The sequence below is a fragment of the Miniopterus natalensis genome, chromosome 2 (genome assembly GCF_054644295.1).
Source record: "Miniopterus natalensis isolate mMinNat1 chromosome 2, mMinNat1.hap1, whole genome shotgun sequence".
Classification (NCBI taxonomy): Eukaryota; Metazoa; Chordata; class Mammalia; order Chiroptera; family Miniopteridae; genus Miniopterus; species Miniopterus natalensis.
The window spans coordinates 20,228,754-20,248,266 of NC_142082.1; the positions used below are offsets into that span (position 1 = coordinate 20,228,754).

Here is a 19,513-nt window from a genome sequence, read left to right on the forward strand (position 1 = left end):
TGATTGCTGCTGCTGCTTTTTCTTTTTCTTCTAAGTGAAATGTGAGATAAAGTTATCATTTGAAAAATGAAGGGTGAGATAAGAGTAGAATGGTTGTTCTGGAGAGTGTGGTGAACATACTAAGGAAGTGTAATATAGTCACTAGGCAGTGCTGATTGTCTACCTGAGATTTGTGGTCATGAATTTATAGTGCTTGTGTTTTTCTCCCCCAGATGTTTAGATGAAGTACAGATGTGAAGTCAGTGAATAACTTGGTTTTAAACTGGGTTAGGTTGTAGGGTGAGTATATCTGAGGGAGAGTAGCAGGGGATTAACTTGGGAAACTGAGTAAGGAAGGAAGTGAGGACATAGATGGGGTGAGGTGGAAGGGTGGAGAGGGGAGAGGTAGTAAAAATGTGGGGTACCTCAGAGAATCAGTAGGAAAGAACAAAAACCAGGGTAGTTCTGAGGAATAAGGTATTAGTTTACCACTGCTGGGGTGAGTCAGCTTCAACCCTTGTCATCTCTTTGCTCAAGATTCAAGTTCTTGGTGGAGAGAAATCAATTAATTAGACAAATGCTCACTCCTTAACTAGGAGAAGGCAGTGTATTAATCAGGGTAACTTGCCTGATAGAAAAATTTGGTAGTTAGGATCTGAAGTTTGCCCGTAAGTTTTTTTTTTTTTTAATCTTTCTGTATTCTATTTTCTGTATATTGTAAAGGAAACTTTACTTGCCCAGTTTGTATACTGTCCTATGGAATAATTACAGGCTTTGGAAACAGTTTTATGAAACTGATAAGTAGTACAGTTAAGCTGAGATGGTGATAAACTCTCAGTGATCACAACTGCCAGTAAATTTCTTTGTGAAACCGTATTCAAAGTGTTGGGGAAAAATTCAAAGATCCTGTTTAAGCTTAAAACTATACTGAAACTATAAAGTTCAAAGCACATTAACAGCTTATAGGACAACAAATGTATATATTAAACCAGACTCTTATCAGAGTTCATTGGCTTATTGCAAATAATTGCATTAACTCTTTGAGTTGGAATTAAAAGCTGTAGAGATTAATATCATAGCTAGATTTTCTCCTTGGATAAAATCACTAAATTGTTCTGTATCAATTTCTGATATGAAGTTAGTTGTAGGTTGCCAACACAAAACTGAGCCATAGCAGAGAGTAGAGGAATATGAAAAAAAAACTAGAGTGGCCAGGCAAAGAAGTTGAGTATTGAAGTTTTATGTATTTGAAGTAAAAGTTTAGTAGTAATACTTTCAAGTTCCAAAGTTGTTGAGATAAGTAAATACTACTCTTCTTAACAGTGGCAAAGAACTATAATTGTGCTGCACTAATTAAATTTAGTATTGATGGGGCTGGTGGTTGGAGAGGGATAAAGGATGTAATGTCTCTGGTTTTGTTAATCATCTTGACATAATAGAATTCCTTTATATATCATTTGGTCGGGTAGCCTTGGCATAATGCATAAGAACAGGCTTTTACTAGACAGTCAACACTGATGTGTTCTAGGGCATGTAATTTATCATATAATATATCTGCAACATTTTAATAATGAGTGATTTTATAGTGAGTTTCTAGTGCTTTTTTCTTCTTTTTTGAAACTTATACTTTCTGCTATCAACTTTTCAGAGTGATGTAAGAATGTTAGTAAAAGTGCATTTATTTTCCTTTTTTTTGTTTTTTTTTGTTTTGTTTTAGGAGCAGCCACCATATCCTAGCTACAATTCTAACTACTGGAATTCTCCTGCCCGCCCTAGGGCTCCTTACCCAAGTACATATCCTGTAAGACCGGAAATGCAAGGCCAGGTAAAATTGACAGAATTTCAGAATTTTTTCTTAATGAACTGATTTATTTTCAGGACCTATGGAGATTTCATAGTAATGATATGCCGGTTTTTGTTAAGGGATTCTGTCTTAATCATCTTAATATTTTTAGCTCAGAGATAAAGAACTATCTAGGCAAATGTTACTTGTAGCAAAGATAACTTGAGGCATAATAGTTTATTTCTCAGGATATGGAAACAAAAATAAAATGTACTTATTTTTAAAAATTTGACCTTTTTTGAAATATAATTGACATATATAACTTATTAGTTTCAGGTATACAATATAATGATTTCATATTTGTATATATTGCGAAATGATCACCATGGTAACTTTAGTTAACATTCATTACCATACATAGTTACAAATTTTATTTTCTTGTGATGAGACCTTTTAAGACTTATTCTTTTAGCAGCTTTCAAATATACAGTACAGTATTAACTATCGTCACCACGCTGTACATTATATCTTTGTAATTTATTTATTTTATAACTGGAAGTTTATGCCTTTTAACTGCCTTCCTTTATTCCTGCTGCCTCTCCCTTTCACCCACGAAACCAACAATTTGCTCTGTTATCTTTGAGCTGGGTTGTTTGTTTTTTGTTTAGATTCCACATATAAGTGAGTTAATATGGTATTTGTCTTTCTCTGTCTGGGTTATTTCACTTAGCATAATGCCTTCAAGGTCCATTCATGTTGTTCCAATTGGCAAGATTTTCTTCTATTTTTATGGCTGAATAATATTCCATTGTGTATACACACCACATTTTCTTTATCTGTTGATCCATTTATGGAATTTAGGTTGTTTCCTTGTCTTGGATAAATAACGCTTCAGTGAACATGGGGGTGCAGATACCTTTTTGAATTAATGTTTTTGTATCCTTTGGATATATTCCCAGATGTGGCATTGCTGGGTAATGTGATACTTCTATTTTTAATTTTTTGAGGAACCTCAATACTGGTTTCCATAATGATTGCACCAATTTATAATCCCACCAGCAGTGCAAAAGGGTTCCCTTTTCTCTACATCCATACCAACACTTGTTATTTCTTGTCTTTTTTGATAATAGCCATTCTAACAGGTGTGGGGTGATAACTCATTGTGATATTACATTTCCCTGATGATTAATGATGTTAAGACCCATTCATATACCTGCTGGCCATGTATATGTCTTCTTTAGAAAAATGTCTATTCAGATCTTCTTCCATTTTTTAATCTGATTGGGGTTTTTTTGCTATTGAGTTGTAGGAGTTCTTTATATATTTTGGATATTAAGTCCTTATTAGAAATAGAATTTGCAAACATTTTCTCCGATTCAGTAGGTTTCGTTTTTGTTTTGTCATGGTTTTTCCTTTGCTGTGCAGCTTTTTAGTTCAGTGTCCCACTTGTTTATTTTTGCTTTTGTTGCTTGCTTTTGGTGTAAAAAAATTTGACCTTTTTTTTTTTTTTTAAAATATATCTTTATTGATTTCAGAGAAAGGAGAGGAGAGAGAGATAGAAACATCAATGATGAGAGAGTCATTGATCGAGCCCGCAACCCGGGCATGTGCCCTGACCGGGAATCGAACCCCAATCGCCTGGATCCCAGGTTGACGCTTAACCGCTGAGCCACGCCGGCCGAGCAGAAAATTTGACTTCTTTAATTTTAAATATTTCAAGCATACTGAAAGAGTACCCAAAATATGTCCATTTTTAAATCTAGCACCTTTGTCAGTTTTTAAATTTGCCACATTTGTTTTGGAGTTTTAAAAAGAAGTAAAACAAATACAATTGGAGCCCCATATAACATTTCTTTCCATTTTCTGAAGTTATATTTATATTATAAATGTTTTTATGTTTTTACTACTTGTATATGCATTTATGTAGTATTACTTAACATGTTTATAAACTGGTATGAGTGGTTTATATTAGCATTTTCAGGCACCTAGTTTTTTTTACTCAACATTGTTTTTTACTTTTCTATTGTATGTATGAGATAAGGATTTCTCTGGGGTGATCTGAAAATTCTGCAGAGAACATTAGTTTACATGAATTATGATCTGGATCTAAAATTCAGATTTTTTGAAAGCTGCTTACATGCAGCTACTTTGATGCAGATACTAGGGTATGGAATACATCGTTACTAAACATTTCCTCATTGGTACAACCATTGTGAAAAGTAATTTGGCTATATTTAATGATCTGGCCACACTAATAAAGCAATAATTGTCACATTTGCATATTTCTTTCTATTTTTTAAATTTAGGTACCATATTTCTATATGCAGATAACTTTTAAAAAACATGCTGCAGTATATTCAGTTTTAAATTGGCTGCACTTAAGTAGCTTTCAAATAATTTGAAGTTTAGATCCAGGTCAGAATTCATGTAAACTAATGTTCTCTGCAGAATTAAAATTTTAGATCACTCTAAACTATATTAATGTAATTCTGATACATTTAAAATAGTTGAATACTATATTTAACTCTGTTCTGATTTATTAGTGATACGAATGCCGAAATAATGGCAGTAAGTTTCTTTATGGGGCTGAATAATTAATTCACTTTTTAAAATACCATGTTCCTTCTTTCTCTCTCATTAATTTGGTGATATAATCAATCCTTTGTGATTGATTTTTGAGCCAGAAAAACTATTAAAATTAGAGCAAGGTTTGCACATTTACTTAAGGAAAATATAAAAGCAATTGATTTTTTAAAATAATAAGTATATATGAACTTTAGGATAAAGTTGATCAGAGATAGTAGAATGCAAAATAAAGAAAAAGATCATATTCCTACTTATCTATCACAAACTTCCATTTTGCTAATGTTTCATCATTCCTGTAACTGAAATTGAGAAGCAGGCATTGTTATTGCTTAGAGCTACATGGTTGTGGTTTGGCCATGTACTGTAAAATTCACCCTTTCAGGTGTACAGTTCAGTTGTTTTTAGTACATTCACAAGGTTGTGCAACTATAATCACTGTCAAATTCCAGAACATTTTTATCACCCCCTATATACCTATCACTCCACCTCCTACCCCCTAGCTCCTGGCAACCTTGAATTTACTTTTTATCTCTATAGATTTGTCTATCCTGGACATTTCATATAAACAGAATCATTTAATATGTGGTATCTTGTGACTGGTTTCTTTCACTTAGCATAATGTTCTTTCATGTTGTGGCTTGTCAGTTCTTTTCTATGGCCAAATAATATACCATTCTATGGTTATACATTATTTATTTTATCTATTTATTAGTTAATAGAAATTTGAGTTTTTCTATTTTTTGGCTATTTTGAATCATGCTGCTATAAACATTCGTGTACCAATTTTTATGTGAACGTATGTTTTCCGTTCTCTTGCTTGGGTATGTAACTACAAGTGGAAATGCTGGGTCATATATTAACTCTGTATAACAATTTGAGGAACTGACAAACTGTTCTCCAAAGCAACTGCATCAGTTCACATCCCCAGCAGCAATGAATGACGGTTTCAATTTTACCATATTTTTGGCAATAATTTCTGTTTTCCTTTTTTTTTTAAAAAAAACCACTGATATATCTAGTGGGCATGAAGTGGTATCTCATTGTGTTGTTTTTTTTTAAAAAAAATGTTTTATTGATTTTTAGAGAGAGAAGGGAGAGGGATTGAGTTAGAAACATTAATGAGAGAGAAACATCATTGATCGGCTGTCTCCTGCACATTCCCCACTGGGGATCTAGCCCACAACCCGGGCAGGTTCCCTGACTGGGAATTGAACCTGTGATCCCTTGTTTCCTGGGTCAGTGCTCAACCAGTGAGCCACACCGGAGGCTGGGCTCATCTGGGCTCATCGTGGTTTTGATTTGCAGATCTCTGATGACTAATGATGTTGAGGGCCTTTTCACATGCTTATTATCCATTCTTATATCTTATTTGGAGAATTGTCTATTCAGATCCTTTGTCCATTTTTAAATTGGGATTTTTTTTATTGTTGAGTTGTAAGAGTTCTTTATGTATTCTAGATAAAAGTCCCTTATGAAATATATGACTTACAGATATTTTCTCCCATTCTGTGGATCTTTCACTCTCTTTTTCAAAATATGTTTTTTATTGATTTTAGAAAGAGAGGAAGGGAGAGGGAGAAAGAAACATCGATGAGAGAAACATGGATCAGCTGCCTCCTGCACACCCCCTTCTAGGGATCGAGCCCACAACCAGGGCATGTGCCCTGACCGGGAATCAAACCTGCGACCTCTCGCAAGGGACAGTGTTCAACCAACCCAGCCACACTGGCCAGGGCTTTTTTTCACTCTCATGATAGTGCCCTTTGGAGGACAGTTGCTTTTAATTTTGAAGTCTAATTTATCTTTTTCCTTTTGTTGCTCTTGCTTTTGGTGCCCTAAGAAACCATCACCGAAACCAAGTTCACAAAGATTTGCTCCTCTGTTTTCTTCTAAGAGCTTTTTAAAAAAATAGTTTTAGCCCGGCTGGCGTGCTCAGCAGTTGAGCATCGACCTATAATCCAGGAGATCCCAGTTCGATTCTAGGTTAAGGCACATGCCAGGGTTGTGGGCTCGATCCCCAGCAGGGGGCGTGCAGGAGGCAGCTGATAAATGACTCTCACCATTGGTGTTTCTCTCCCTCTCTCGCCCTTCCTCTCTCTGAAATCAATAAAAAAATATATTTAAAAAAATAGTTTTAGATTTTACATTTAGGGCTGTGATCCATTTTTAGTTAATTTCTGTAGATGATGTGAAATAGGGTCCAACTTCATTCCTTTACACATGCCTATCCAGGTATCTCAGCACCATTTGTTGAAATGACTATTCTTTCCTCATTGAATTACCTTGGTACCCTTGTTGAAAATCAGTTGACCATAAATATGTGTTTATTTCTAGACTCTCAATTCTATTCCGTTGATCTCTATGTCTGTCCTTATGGCAATATCAGATTGTTTTGATTACTATAGTTCTGTAGTAAAACTTGAAATCAGTAAGTAGGAGTCCTCCAACTTTCTTTTTCAAGATTGTTTTGGCTATTCTGGGTCCCTTGCAATTTCATATGAATTTTAGGATCACCTTTCAATTTCAGCACAAAAGGTAGCTGGGATTTTCATTGGGATTGCATATAGATCAATTTGAAGAGTAGCATGCATTACTTTGACAATTAATGTAAGAGAAAGACAAAATTCCTTAAAGTTATGAGTCACAAGTTTTCTTAGTGATGTTAATTTTTATGATTTCATCAATTGATCTTATTGATAAAGATCGTTCTTATGACATGACATTTCCCCCTTTAGGTAAATGCATTTATTACATGCATATATTACATATGTTTAAGAAAGAGTCTGTTATTATTTCATAATAATTTTTTGAAAGGAACAGCAGTGACCCAAAGGTATCTAGACATCCACCTGTATGAAGTAGCACATGTATTTTCTGATGAAACATCACGTGGGGATTCTTGCCACATGATCGTTCTTCTTTTTGGTAGGTTTTATAAATCTTAAACATTCTAATTCAGAAGCAGCTTTAATAAACCAAGAATGCATAATTTCATGCACTTATTTTCTGAGAGTGTGGAATTTACATCCATTTCTTTAGAAGCTGTTAATGTTCCTAAGGCTTTTGATCGATCCATGAAGTTGATTTGCCTGCTTCGATTTCAGGTGCAGTTTATGTGCTGTGCAGGTATTGGGGGCAATCTTTGATATATAGCTTTCCTCATTTTTCAGAGCTTCGTTCTTCAGCTAATAGTAAGGATTGTTAAAAGGAGCATGTAGGGCGGTTCATGGAGCAGGGTGTGAGCAGCACTGAAGTACACCAATTCATACAGAGGCTGTATCTCTGGAGGCAGAAGATATTGTGTCGCCAGACTGTTGATGAAGTTCGTGAGGTATTCTCTGAGTTCTTTAAACTAAGATTACTTCTTATTTGCTCTTATAACTCCTTCATTTCCATCAAGGACTTCTGAAAGTGAAAGAAGCCTGTCTTGATTTTCTTCCTCTTTGGCTTGTTTCAGACCTGTGAAACTGGGCCAGGAACTTCTTTATTTTCTTTGCTGTGCTGCCAAACTACTTTTCAGAAGACTTAAAAACTTAGAAACATTTCTGAAAAATGATCATTAGCTCATCTTTAACCAACATCTTTAGCAACTGCAAGGTTAATACACATTCTACTGACTCCATGTTCTTTTGTACACATGCACGTTGTAGCTCTGTGATCTGCCGACTTAGTGGGTACTTGGGAAAAGGTATCTCTGAGACATCTCAAAACCAGGAAGTAATTTGTATGACAAACATGCAGGTTTTCTAGTAATGATGTGGGTTGTTTAAAATCCTCTCATTGAGCCCTGGCCAGTGTGGCTCATTTGGTTGGACCCTTGTCCATGCACCAAAAGGTAGAGGGTTTGGTTCTAGTCAAGGCATATACCCAGGTTTCGGGGTCAATCCTGGTCAGGGCAGGTGCGGGAGACAACCAATAGATCTCTCTCTCTCCCCTCCCTTCCCCTCCTCCACCCCCCTCCCCCATCCCCTTCCCCTCTCTCTCCCCTGTCTCCCCAAGAAAAAGTAAAATCCTCTCATTGATCATTAATTCTTTTCCTTGAACTTTCTAAAGGATGAAAGGTGTTGGGTGTTTTCACATTGATTTTCTGATAAAGGAGATATTCTCTTGGCTTCTGAGAGATTACACCATAGAACACAGAGTGCCTGGAGATAGAAATGATCTAACAAAGAACTGAAGTCCTTTTATAACATTCTGAATTGAGAAATCATGATTCAAAAAGGCATTGTAACACTTTTTCATTTAACTTAAAGGGTAGCTAGGTTGTAAAATACAGCTTATTAATTACTATGGTGAGGTGTTCCTGTGAGACAAAAATTGGAATACTTCTATAAGCAGAAGTAGTGCATGAGGAAACAACTGGTGGATAATAATAGGTTTGGCAATTCCAAAAATGATTAGTAGAAATTCAAATTGATGTTGACTGCTGATAATTATGAAATCTTGGAGTATTTTGTGGTGGAGCTTTCCATGTTTTTCAATATAAACTAAACAGGAGGAGTTGTGGTGTTGCTAGAGGAATTTTTGTTTTGACTTGGATTATATTTGTTTGCTATTTGATATTCACTTACTAAATGGAAAAGGAATTCTTTGAGCAGTATATTGTTTTTCTAGATGAGAGACCTGACCCCTTTCCTCCTCTTTAGACTCTGCATCCACACAATAGTCCATTAACTGTGAAACCACCTTTTGGAAGAAGTATATCATACTAGATAATCTTTAGCTTGCAATGTGATGCCATATGGTGTGATTTATTTTGACTTTTGAATGCTAAGTCATGTCTATATTTACATCTAGAACAAGAGCAGCAGTTAGTATTTCTCTGAGTTTAAAGAGCTCCAGTCTCTTGATTTCCTCAGGAATACAGAATGAGAATTTTACAGAAATTCAATGACTGTCAAAGATTTTATTTAATTCTTCAGTTTCAGAATTCATCTCTTGACATATCAGCTGACAAGTTTCAAATCACAGCTTGCTGTCATCAGATACAAGTTTCCCTTTATTATAAAAAATAGTCTATTTAGATACGAATGAAGTAGCTGTGGTCCAAGCAGCCTGCTGGATTCTAGATACATATGGGATTTCATGACATTTTTAATAGCATAAAATTTTTTTTACAAAAGAATACATCTTTATTATTAAAAAATTGGAAAATAAAGAAAAGGGTAAAAGAAACACTCTTAATTCTATTATCCTAATGAGGAAAAGCAGAGTTTCCCATCCCCAAATAGTCCTTTTGGGATATTATTTTAAGCCAATTATTTTTAAGAAACAAAAGATTAAGAAAAACCCTTTGACCCTCTCACTTACCTAAAGGAATTCAGACAGAAAAACTTGTTTAATGGCTGGGAGCTATTCTCTCTAGCTGTTTACCTTAGCATATGTGAATTAAGTGTGGCAGACAGACTGGGCGGATCCAAGTAAGTCTCTGTTAGATTCTCCTCTGTGTCCTGTTGTTTCTGGGTGGCCTGGCAAGAATTTGTTTATCACATGTTTGCTCTTTCTCATCTAGGGTAAATTGCTTACTTTCACTTTGAATACTAGACCCCTTCCTCCCTCTCCTTAGTCCAGAATAACATATAAGCCTCAACTGCCCAATGTGACCTTGAATTTCATATTCTCATGGAACCCCTGAATGTATATATGTAATAAAATTGGTCATTTTCTCCTGTTACTCTTTCTCTTGTTAGTTTATTAGTCCAGATAAAAGAACTTAAAAGGATGGGAGAAAAATTGTTTTCCCCACACTAACATATCCATATTTTGGTAGACTTGTTTTCAGCCTTTTCCCTATAATGTTTACACAGCTTTAAACTTACTGTATATACACTTTTTTATATGACTTCACTTATCATATGTACTTTTCGTGTTAACCTCCCATGTACCCATCTCTCAGCTTCAACAACAATCAGTAAATACATGGCCATCTTGGTTCACCTATATCCTTGGAGTATTTTGAAGCAAATTGAAGACATCATTTATTTCACTTGCGAATACATATATATCTTTAAAATATAAGAAAGTTTTAAAAATATACCACAATGCTATTATTAAAACTCAAAGAAAAAACACTAAAAGTAATTCTTTAATTTCACTAAATAATCTGGTCAGTTCTAACAGTGACTTTTTAAAAAAATCCTCACCCAAGGACTCGCTGAGAGAGAGAAAGAAAGAGAGAGAAAGAAACATTGATGTAAGGGAGAAACAACTATCAGTTGCCTTCTGTATACTCTCTGACTAGGGATCAGATCTGAAACCTGGCATGTGCCCTGACTGGGAATTGAACTGGCAGCCTTTCCGTGCACTGCATGATGCTCAACCAACTGAGCCACTGTGGCTGGGCTAACAGTGGCGTTTAAGGCAGAGTAAAATTCCCTCAATGAATAGCCCATTATTTACTTCATCGTTCTATTATTATAGGACATTTAGGCGTTTACAGTTTTGTGCGATTATAAATAATGCTGTGATGAACAAATTTATGCTTGTAACTTTTTCTTTAGTTGAATCACTTTCTTAGGATTTCTAGAAGTTAAATAACAGCACAGAGCCCTGGCCAGTGTCGCTCAGTATATTGGGCATTGTCCCTGCACCGAAAGGTTGCTGAATCTATTCCGTCAGGGCATATGCCTGGATTTTGGGCTCAAGCCTTGGTAGGGGGTGTGCAGAAGGCAACCCATCGATGCTCTCATATCGATGTTTCTCTTTTCCCCTCTCCCTTTCTCTCTCTCTAAAAATCAGTAAAAACAACAACAAAAACCAGTATATAAAGTCGCTTGATGTTTTTTCAAGTCTCCAACTGTGTATGTTGTATTAAAGGATTCTTTGTTTAGGAACAGCAACCCATGGGCAGAAGACCTTAGCTGCCTCCTACCGGTTTTAAAAGGGTGGCTTGCTGTCCTACTCAAAAAGTGCCTTGCTGGGATCTTCAGTTGAACCTCTCTCAGGCGTGTGGCAATAATAGCCTGTCTTTTATTCTCTTGCCATAAAAGTATGACTAGGAATTTAAGTTATTTTCCATAGTCTTATAACCTCTCTCCCACATTGATTTAGCTCACTTTTTGATGTGTTAGATTAGGAATCAAATTTGAATTTCATTTTCATCAGTCATTAACAGCTGTATAAGATGAGGATTCTTTTTTTAATGAAGTATAACTGAAATACATTAGTTTGAGGTGTACAACGTAATGATTCAATATTTGTATATGTCGTGAAATGATCACCACAATAAGTCTCGATAACATCACAGGATTCTTGTTCTTCTATCTCAAGTGGGAAAGATTATGTAGTCTTAGGGAGAAAGACAAGTACTGGAAAACTTGATTCTGTGTTTTAACCATTTAAAAAAGGTAAAGTGGAAATTAATAGAAAACATTAAAGTAGTTATTTAAATTTAGAGTTCAGATTTGTTTGGATTACTAAACTCAGGATTCTGGATGTCAATAATAGTCTAGATAGGTGATTTAAAACTACAGTAAACAATAAATGAGTAATGTGTCTCTTGTCTGCTGTTATTATTTGGCAAGCAGAGTGGGATAGTACAAAGAACATGAGTTTTGGAGTCAGATTTGGGTTCATTTCCTGGCCTTGTCATAATGATACCAACACCAATGATATTATAATTACTATTTATTGACCATACTATATGCCAGATACTGTATTAAACATTTTATATATGTCATCTCATTTAATTTTCACAATAACCCTGCAAAGATAAGTTTATGATCTTATATACACAGGGCCTCTGGTAGAGCTAGGTCTGTCTCTGTAGTCTTTTTTTCTTTTGTGTCATGATTATTTTATGCTTTCTTTAGCCATTCTCCCACATTTCCCAGAATCCCCTCCCCACTCTGTGAGTACAACTTCTCTGCTGTTAGGTCTAATTTTTAGGTCTACCTATGGAAATGTTTGGAATGGAAGCAGTACTCTAAGGCGTCTCATCACAGTGTATTCTCCCATTGTTATGACACAGACTCTACAGTGATAATCTGAGTTTAATACATGGCATGTGATTATGATATATGAAAGAATGCTTCAAAGATTGCTTAGTAGTTCATATTTTCATTACTGATCTCTTTTCTTTCCAAAGTTTTCAAAGTTGGGCATTAAGTTGGGGCATTTCAACTTTTACTCATCTTGTTTTCTCTCAATTTTGCTTTTTTTAGAGTTTGAATTCTTATACAAATGGAGCATATGGCCCACCATATTCCACTGGCCCTGGGGCAAATACTGCCTCCTACTCTGGGGCTTACTATGCACCTGGGTATTCTCAGACCAATTACTCTACAGAGGTTCCAAGCACTTACCGTTCACCCGGCAGCAGCCCAACCCCAGTCTCTCGTTGGATGTATCCCCAGCAGGACTGCCAGACTGAAGCACCTCCTCTTAGGACGCAGGTTCCAGGATATCCTGCTTCACAGGTGAGCATTTTCCTGTTGGGTTTGTATTTTTTAATATTCTATGAATGATGCCATGTTTATTTCTCTGTTCTCTCTAAGAGGAGTTCTAATATGTTGACGTAAGAAATGTCCAAACCTCTAGAGAATTTTTGAGTTTATTTGAGCCAAACTGATGACAATTGCCAGGAAGCAAAATCTCAACTAATTGAGAAAATGCTCCAGAGAATGGCAGTTTTGCACCTTATTTTATACATTAGAATGAAAGGAGGAAACCTAAGGCAGTTACATGAAATCCGATGGTGGTAGATTAGGGAGGTGGGAGAAGGCAAAGTGAGGAAATCTCTGAGGCTGGATAAAGAGTAAAATGGAGAGACAGATACTTCTTTTACATTGGTGGGTGCAGGACAGTAAACAGTTAACATTTACAGCACAGAGAGATGGTGTGCAGGGAAAAAGATAACAGTGAGGGGCTCTGTGGTCTAGTGTTCTGGTGGGAGACTGTGTCCTAAGGGGCCTGGAGAAAAGGAAATGACCCTGACATTTCAAAGGTATGTTGTCATAGATGCAAAAGGACAATAGGCTCAGTTAAGGTAAAGATTGACCTTTGTCAAAGAAGATACCTAAGACATGACTACCCACCAAGACTCACTTTTAGTTAGGAAGTTTTAATTTCAAACCATTGGATGTGGTTACTTTTGGTCTCTGAGTTTGTAAGGCCTGTCATGCAGGCCTCCCCTGAGCTTGTCAGGTTTAGTATGGGGCCCTTTTTCATCCACAAATATGTCTTTGTTTCTGCTTCCTTATAGTATACGGGTCTACTTATTTATAGTGTGTCTGGGGCAGACTCATGTTGTGCTTCAGACATTGAATTTTAGACCGTATTTCTTCTTTGGAACCAAACTTTTTTAGGCTTGGAGAAATTACTATAACTGATCAGAGATGTTATAATTTAGCCCAGTAGTAGCTAAAATATACTCTGTTAAGGAGAGAGGAAGCATCTCAGAACCTGTTAATACTAGAATATTTTCATTACTTTTAAGGTTTTTTTTAGCAGTGACCAGCATGTTTCCTTCCTTTCAATCTAGAACCCTGGAGTGACCCTGCCTCATTATCCTTATGGGGATGGTAATCGTAGTGTTCCACAACCAGGACCATCAGTACGACCACAAGAGGACTCGTGGGCTTCTCCTGGTGCTTATGGAATGGGAACCCGTTACCCCTGGCCTTCAGCTGCACCCTCTGCACCGCCTGGGAATCTTTACATGAGTGAAAGTACTTCACCATGGCCTAGCAGTGGCTCTCCTCAGCCACCTCCATCACCACCACCCCAGCAGCCCAAGGTAGGAGACCTAAATGTTGTTCTTTTGATGTTTGGGTAGTTAACAAAGCATAAAATGAAACTCTTCTGCATTTGTCTATGTTAAGTGGGGACTAACTGCAAAAAGTTGGTAACTACCACCTATAGCTTTACCTAGCCCAATTTCTTTTAAAAAAAAAAGACTTTATTTTTTAGAGCAATTTTAGGTTCACATCCTCTTTCTAAAAGACAGCTCATTTACTCTTTGTTGTAATACTACCTAAATGTTTTTAAAATGTCAAAGATTGTATTTTATTACCTCAATCTATAGACAGAAAACAAAACCAATATGAAATTGCATGGTTTAATTAAATCAAAGGTTTCAACATCATTTGCTTGTGACTATGTTCCTTTTCAACATCTGTCCTAAGGTTTTAACTCTTTATGGGCAAAACTATCTAATTTCTTTTTATTAAGTCAGTCAATGGATTGTGAGGTAGTAAGGGTAGATTATGAGGTGTTCATGATGATGAACCACTCCAGGTAGATTCCAGCCATTATACACAGGAATTCTCTGCCTTTTACTTGACAGGGTACTCCCTTTTATCTTTTTAGGGCTGTTTTTCTCAATTCATTAATGAGGGAAGTCCAGTTTTATTGGTGGGGAATCTTTTCATGTACCTTCCTGGTCAGGTGAAAGATGTGGGCTAACAAATCTGATGTTGATGGATTCCCATTAAAACAGCTTTTCCCCCCCTTTGCTCTCCCACCTCAAGGATTCCTCATACCCCTATAGCCAATCAGAGCAAGGCATGAACCAGCACAACTTTCCTAGCAGTGTCCATCAGTACGAGTCTTCGGGAACAATGACCAGTGATAATTCAGATCTTTTGGATCCCCAAGTCCAGTATAGTGCTGAGCCTCAGATGTATGGTAACACCACCAATGAACAGCCCAGCAATCAAGAGCAAAGTAATAATCTTCCTGAAGAGTGTTTGTCTTCAGATGAAAGTCCTCCCCCAAGTATTAAAAAAATCATACAAGTGCTGGAGAAGGTCCAATATCTTGAGCAAGAAGTAGAAGAGTTCGTAGGAAAAAAGACAGACAAAGCATACTGGCTTCTGGAAGAGATGTTAACCAAGGAACTTTTGGAACTGGATTCAGTTGAAACTGGGGGCCAGGACTCTGTCCGACAGGCCAGGAAAGAGGCTGTTTGTAAAATCCAGGCCATACTGGAAAAATTGGAAAAAAAAGGATTATGAAAGGATTTAGAACAAAGGGGAAGCCTGTTACTAACTTGACCAAAACTGCTGATTTTGGTTAATTACCCTCTTTTTGAAATGCCTGTTGATGACAAGAAGCAAGCAATACATTCCAACTGTCCTTTGACCTAAACTTGAAAAACTGGTAAATGACTTGGAAAAACATTTTCGTTATGAGTTGTTTTCAGTTTTCAGACCAATGAATGTAGTAGGAAACTGTGGAGAAACCAATATTGCCAAGTAGGCTCACTTATTAAGAAATTTATGGATATCTGCAAACTGCTTCTTATCAACAGGAGGGAAATACACTTTATGTAACAGGCTTTTCAGAAACCTACCAGATGAGACTGGATATAATCTGAGACAAACAGGTTCTGTTTTTTAAAACATCTGGATTACTTGTCACATTTTTGTACATTGTGACTGCTTTCAACGTACACGTCGTGTGTAATTACAGCTTGGACTTTAGCCTTGTTGGACCACTGTTTTGTTTTGTTCTTTGCAGTTCACAAATATAATGTTATTCTCTACTTCTTGGTACATTTTGTAGTAATACGTTTAATATAATTATTCAAGAGACTATATTGACAGCCAGATAGTATGGTATTTCTGAATGAATTTCTATCTTTTCACCGCTTGAATATATTGCAATGTGTAGTGAATTTCTGAGGTAAATTGTCTCCTTTTTTGTATAGATCATTAGGTTAGAATTTTACCACTTATACTTTTCATGTTAATAGCGGAAGGCAATTTGGAAATGGCATGGGCACAGGAATGAAAATGTTTGTGGCCAATTTTTCATTTTTACTCTTTTATTACATTTGGATAAAGATCCACTTTAAAATTTCCTTTCCTCCTCTTTATTATCTTTTCACTAGTGCTGCTTCCATATGGAGCATTGCGATAGGTAACAGATGAAAAATTAAATGCCACAGTGGGTAGAAGTAGTAACTGTAAAAAGTAATAATTTGGAAATGCTGTTCTCCATCTAAAATATTAGTTTCACTGTCAAGATCCCTATGAGCAGACTTTAGCTCAGTTTATAGTAAAAAACAATGAGGGTAAAAGAGAATTTATGCTCAGGGAATGAATCAGCCATAGCTAGAGTGGGAAATATTTTTTTCTTTTAAAAGTAGATTTGATGTTTATCTTTATTTCCCTAGAATAAATTGCATAGAAGTATTGCCTGTTTTATAAAAAGATGTTTATTATCATTAATAACAATCATTTTTGAGCCAAATTTAAGGAAGGGATATTGAAAGGGTCTTAGCTGGGCTTAATTGGGTAGCTCTATGCTACCGTATAGAAGAGACCTTAGGTAAGTAATTTACTTTTTACACCTGAAGTGACTTCTAGTATACAGTATCTGTTATTGGAAAAGCAGCTATTTCTTAATAAGATATCCAAGTGATAATATTTTTTTTCTAGACTGCCAGGCCTACTAGTTGTAATAAATCTGTCAGCCATCTCCTCTCCTTATTAAAAAAAATACAAAACGAATACAAACATAATTGATTATGAGAAGAAATGGAGTAAAAATAATGGCTGGGTCTTATGGTTGGGATGAGTGATTTTATGAGATAATGTGATAATTTTATTCTAGGATTTTTATTTTTGGCCTAATATAGGAATTTTTAAAAAGGCTTTTTTATGAAAATTAGAAAACTATACTTGAAACAAAATGTAGATGGGGGAGACCCTTAAAGCTAAGTTAACATAAACCAGTGAGACGATTAATTCTGGAGAGAACACTACTATTTAACTGAGTGCCCAAGATATCAGTTTCCATTGTCTTGATTTATATGTATATATACACACAAATACATTATGCACTATATTCATATGTGTGTATGTTTCTTAAGTTATTTTTTTAAATTTTCAGATAATTTTAGACCTCCTGAAGAGTTGTAAAAATAGTATTTTCTGTATACTCTTCATTCAACTTGCCCTTCTGTTAACATCTTACATAACTATAGACCATTTGTCAAAGTAAGAAATTAGCCTTGATACAATACTATTAACTAAAGTAGAGAGTTTAAAAAGTAGAGATTTTCTTAGAGTTTTCACTAATGTACTTTTTACTTACTGTTCAGGATCTAATCCAGGTTCCCACCTTGCACATAGTTGTCATGTGTCTGTAGGGTCCTGCAATCTGTGGCAGTATATTATGACACCTGGTGGTATAATGTATTTCTGGTGTTGTTAACCTTAATCACTACCCAAGGTGGTGTCTGTTAGGATTCTCTACTGAAAATTGCTGTTTCTTTTGTGATGACTAAATATTTGCTGGAGATACTTTGAGACTATGCAAATGTCCTGTTTCTGCTTAAACCTTTGCCCACTCATTTTTGTATCCATTGCAAATCTTACTTGTGTCAGTTACTACTGTGGTCTTCTAATGGTGATTTTATATTTCTCTCATTCTACATTTATTAATTAGAATTCTTCTGTAAGGAAGGGTTAGTGCTTCTGGATTTATATTTTTAATTATAGTAAAATATTCAGGATAAGTACAAACTTAGAACTTAAAGATGTAAGCCTTATTAAATTAAACTAATTCCAAATACCAATTATCAAAGAAAGAAAAACTAAATTGTTAACCTGTTTCAGAAAATATAATGAACTTATGAAGGAAAGTAGTATTTATGTTTTGTGGATTTGCTTCAGTTTTTGACTTAGTATTGACTCCAGACTGAATTCAAAATTTTCTTGAAATTCCACATCTGGACTTTTTTAAAGTATCTAAATTTATATTACTTTGGGGATAATTTTTGTCAAAATCTTGAATAAAGTTACCCAGACCTGGCATGTTAAACACAACTATGTCTTTTTTATAATAAGCCACAGTTGTTCCAAATCTAAACACCAATATGAATATTTAGATAAACAAGCCCTAACGAAATATCTGGGGGATGGGTTATGCTTTTCTCTACATTTTTGGGGTGGAATTCTTTGAAATGCTTTTTAAAATAGAGTTTTAAAAATACTTCTTTGGCTGGTTGATGTAATACTGTTAAAGATATGCAGATTTTTAAAAATACATTTTTTTAAGTATTAGATTTTTATTATTATTGAATTTTCGAGAGGAAGAGAAACATCGATTGGTTGCCTCCCGCAGGCACCCCTGCTGGGGATTGAACCTGTAGCCTGGGTATGTGCCCTGACTGGGAATCAGATTCACCACCTTCTGGTGTATGGGACGGACGATGCTCCAACCAACTGAAACACACTGGCCAGGGCTATGCAGACTTTTTAAAAAACTTTAAGAATATGGATTAAGTTGGCATTTTAAAAATAGGTTTTTGGGGGTGGATAGTTGATGACTGGAAATTTTCTTTTTCATCTTTCTAAAAAGTTATGAGTTTAAAGAATTAAATAATTCTAAGGAAGTTATGATTTTAAAGAGTCAATTCTATGAAAAGGAACTTTTTCCTGTTCCCACTCCCATTTTTAATTCTGCAAAAGCAACCACTTTCAATTGAGTTTAAAAAAAAAACTCCATATTTTTCAATAGCTTCTTGATTTGTGAATTTTAGGTAATTGCTACTGATTTTTTGTTATAGAAGATGAAAGTTTAGGTTTATTTATCTGCCTCTAACAGACACACATCTCAGTCCTCATTCCCTCAACTTTTCGATCTAGGTATATGGCAATTTTGTTGACTATGTAAAGGATAACCAGAGCTCAGTCATGCAGTAAACTGTGATTACTTTAACTTTCCTGAACAGCTTGTTTTCCCTGGAATTAATAATTTGTCTTATTTTTGTTTGCTTATGTACTTATGGTTAATTTGACCTCAAACCGTCCATCATTTGTCTAAGTCTTCTCTTAGGATGATCAGACATATATTTTATCAATTTTAAATGGAAAAAGTCTCTCCTAGAGCCCTCTGACTGGAAAACTGGTATGTTTCTGGTGCATACTTTCATTCTGGGTCTTCTATTCATCCTGTTGGTTTCCTTTTTTCTGTAGCCTCTCTTTCTCCTAGTTTATTTGCTCATTTTCATAGAGCTTGTTCTTAAGTAGTTTCCTGGGAAAGGGTACGTGAGACATAATTTTTTTACATCTTGCATATTTTAAAATGTGTTTTCATGGTCCTTGGTATGAAACAATTTTTTTCTCAAGAAGCTTGTAGGATATTTTTGTCCCCTCTGTTCTGAAATTTCCTAAGGTATAGCTTTGGTGGGTCTGTTTTTCTCTATTTGCTGGA

General features: G+C 35.5%; 1 protein-coding gene and 1 pseudogene across 2 annotated transcripts in view; one reads left to right on the forward strand and one right to left on the reverse strand.

Annotated features, from left to right (window-relative positions):
- The window catches only part of BAG4 (BAG cochaperone 4), a 31,073-nt gene extending 12,055 nt beyond the window's left edge, over nt 1-19,018 (forward strand). Inside the window, exons 1-5 of one of the 2 annotated variants that reach the window (XM_016210528.2) lie at nt 1,737-1,804; nt 7,519-7,679; nt 12,511-12,765; nt 13,830-14,084; nt 14,818-19,018. In XM_016210528.2, the coding sequence (XP_016066014.1) occupies nt 7,575-7,679; nt 12,511-12,765; nt 13,830-14,084; nt 14,818-15,303 (1,101 nt within the window). In that variant the 5' untranslated portion in view covers nt 1,737-1,804; nt 7,519-7,574 and the 3' untranslated portion in view covers nt 15,304-19,018. Of the gene's footprint in view, nt 1-1,696; nt 1,805-7,518; nt 7,680-12,510; nt 12,766-13,829; nt 14,085-14,817 lie in introns of those variants that run through there. The other variant, XM_016210521.2, reaches the window with a different exon arrangement.
- Nucleotides 8,374-9,104, reverse strand: LOC148093644 (origin recognition complex subunit 3 pseudogene; annotated as a pseudogene).
- Nucleotides 19,019-19,513: the final 495 nt, after the last annotated feature.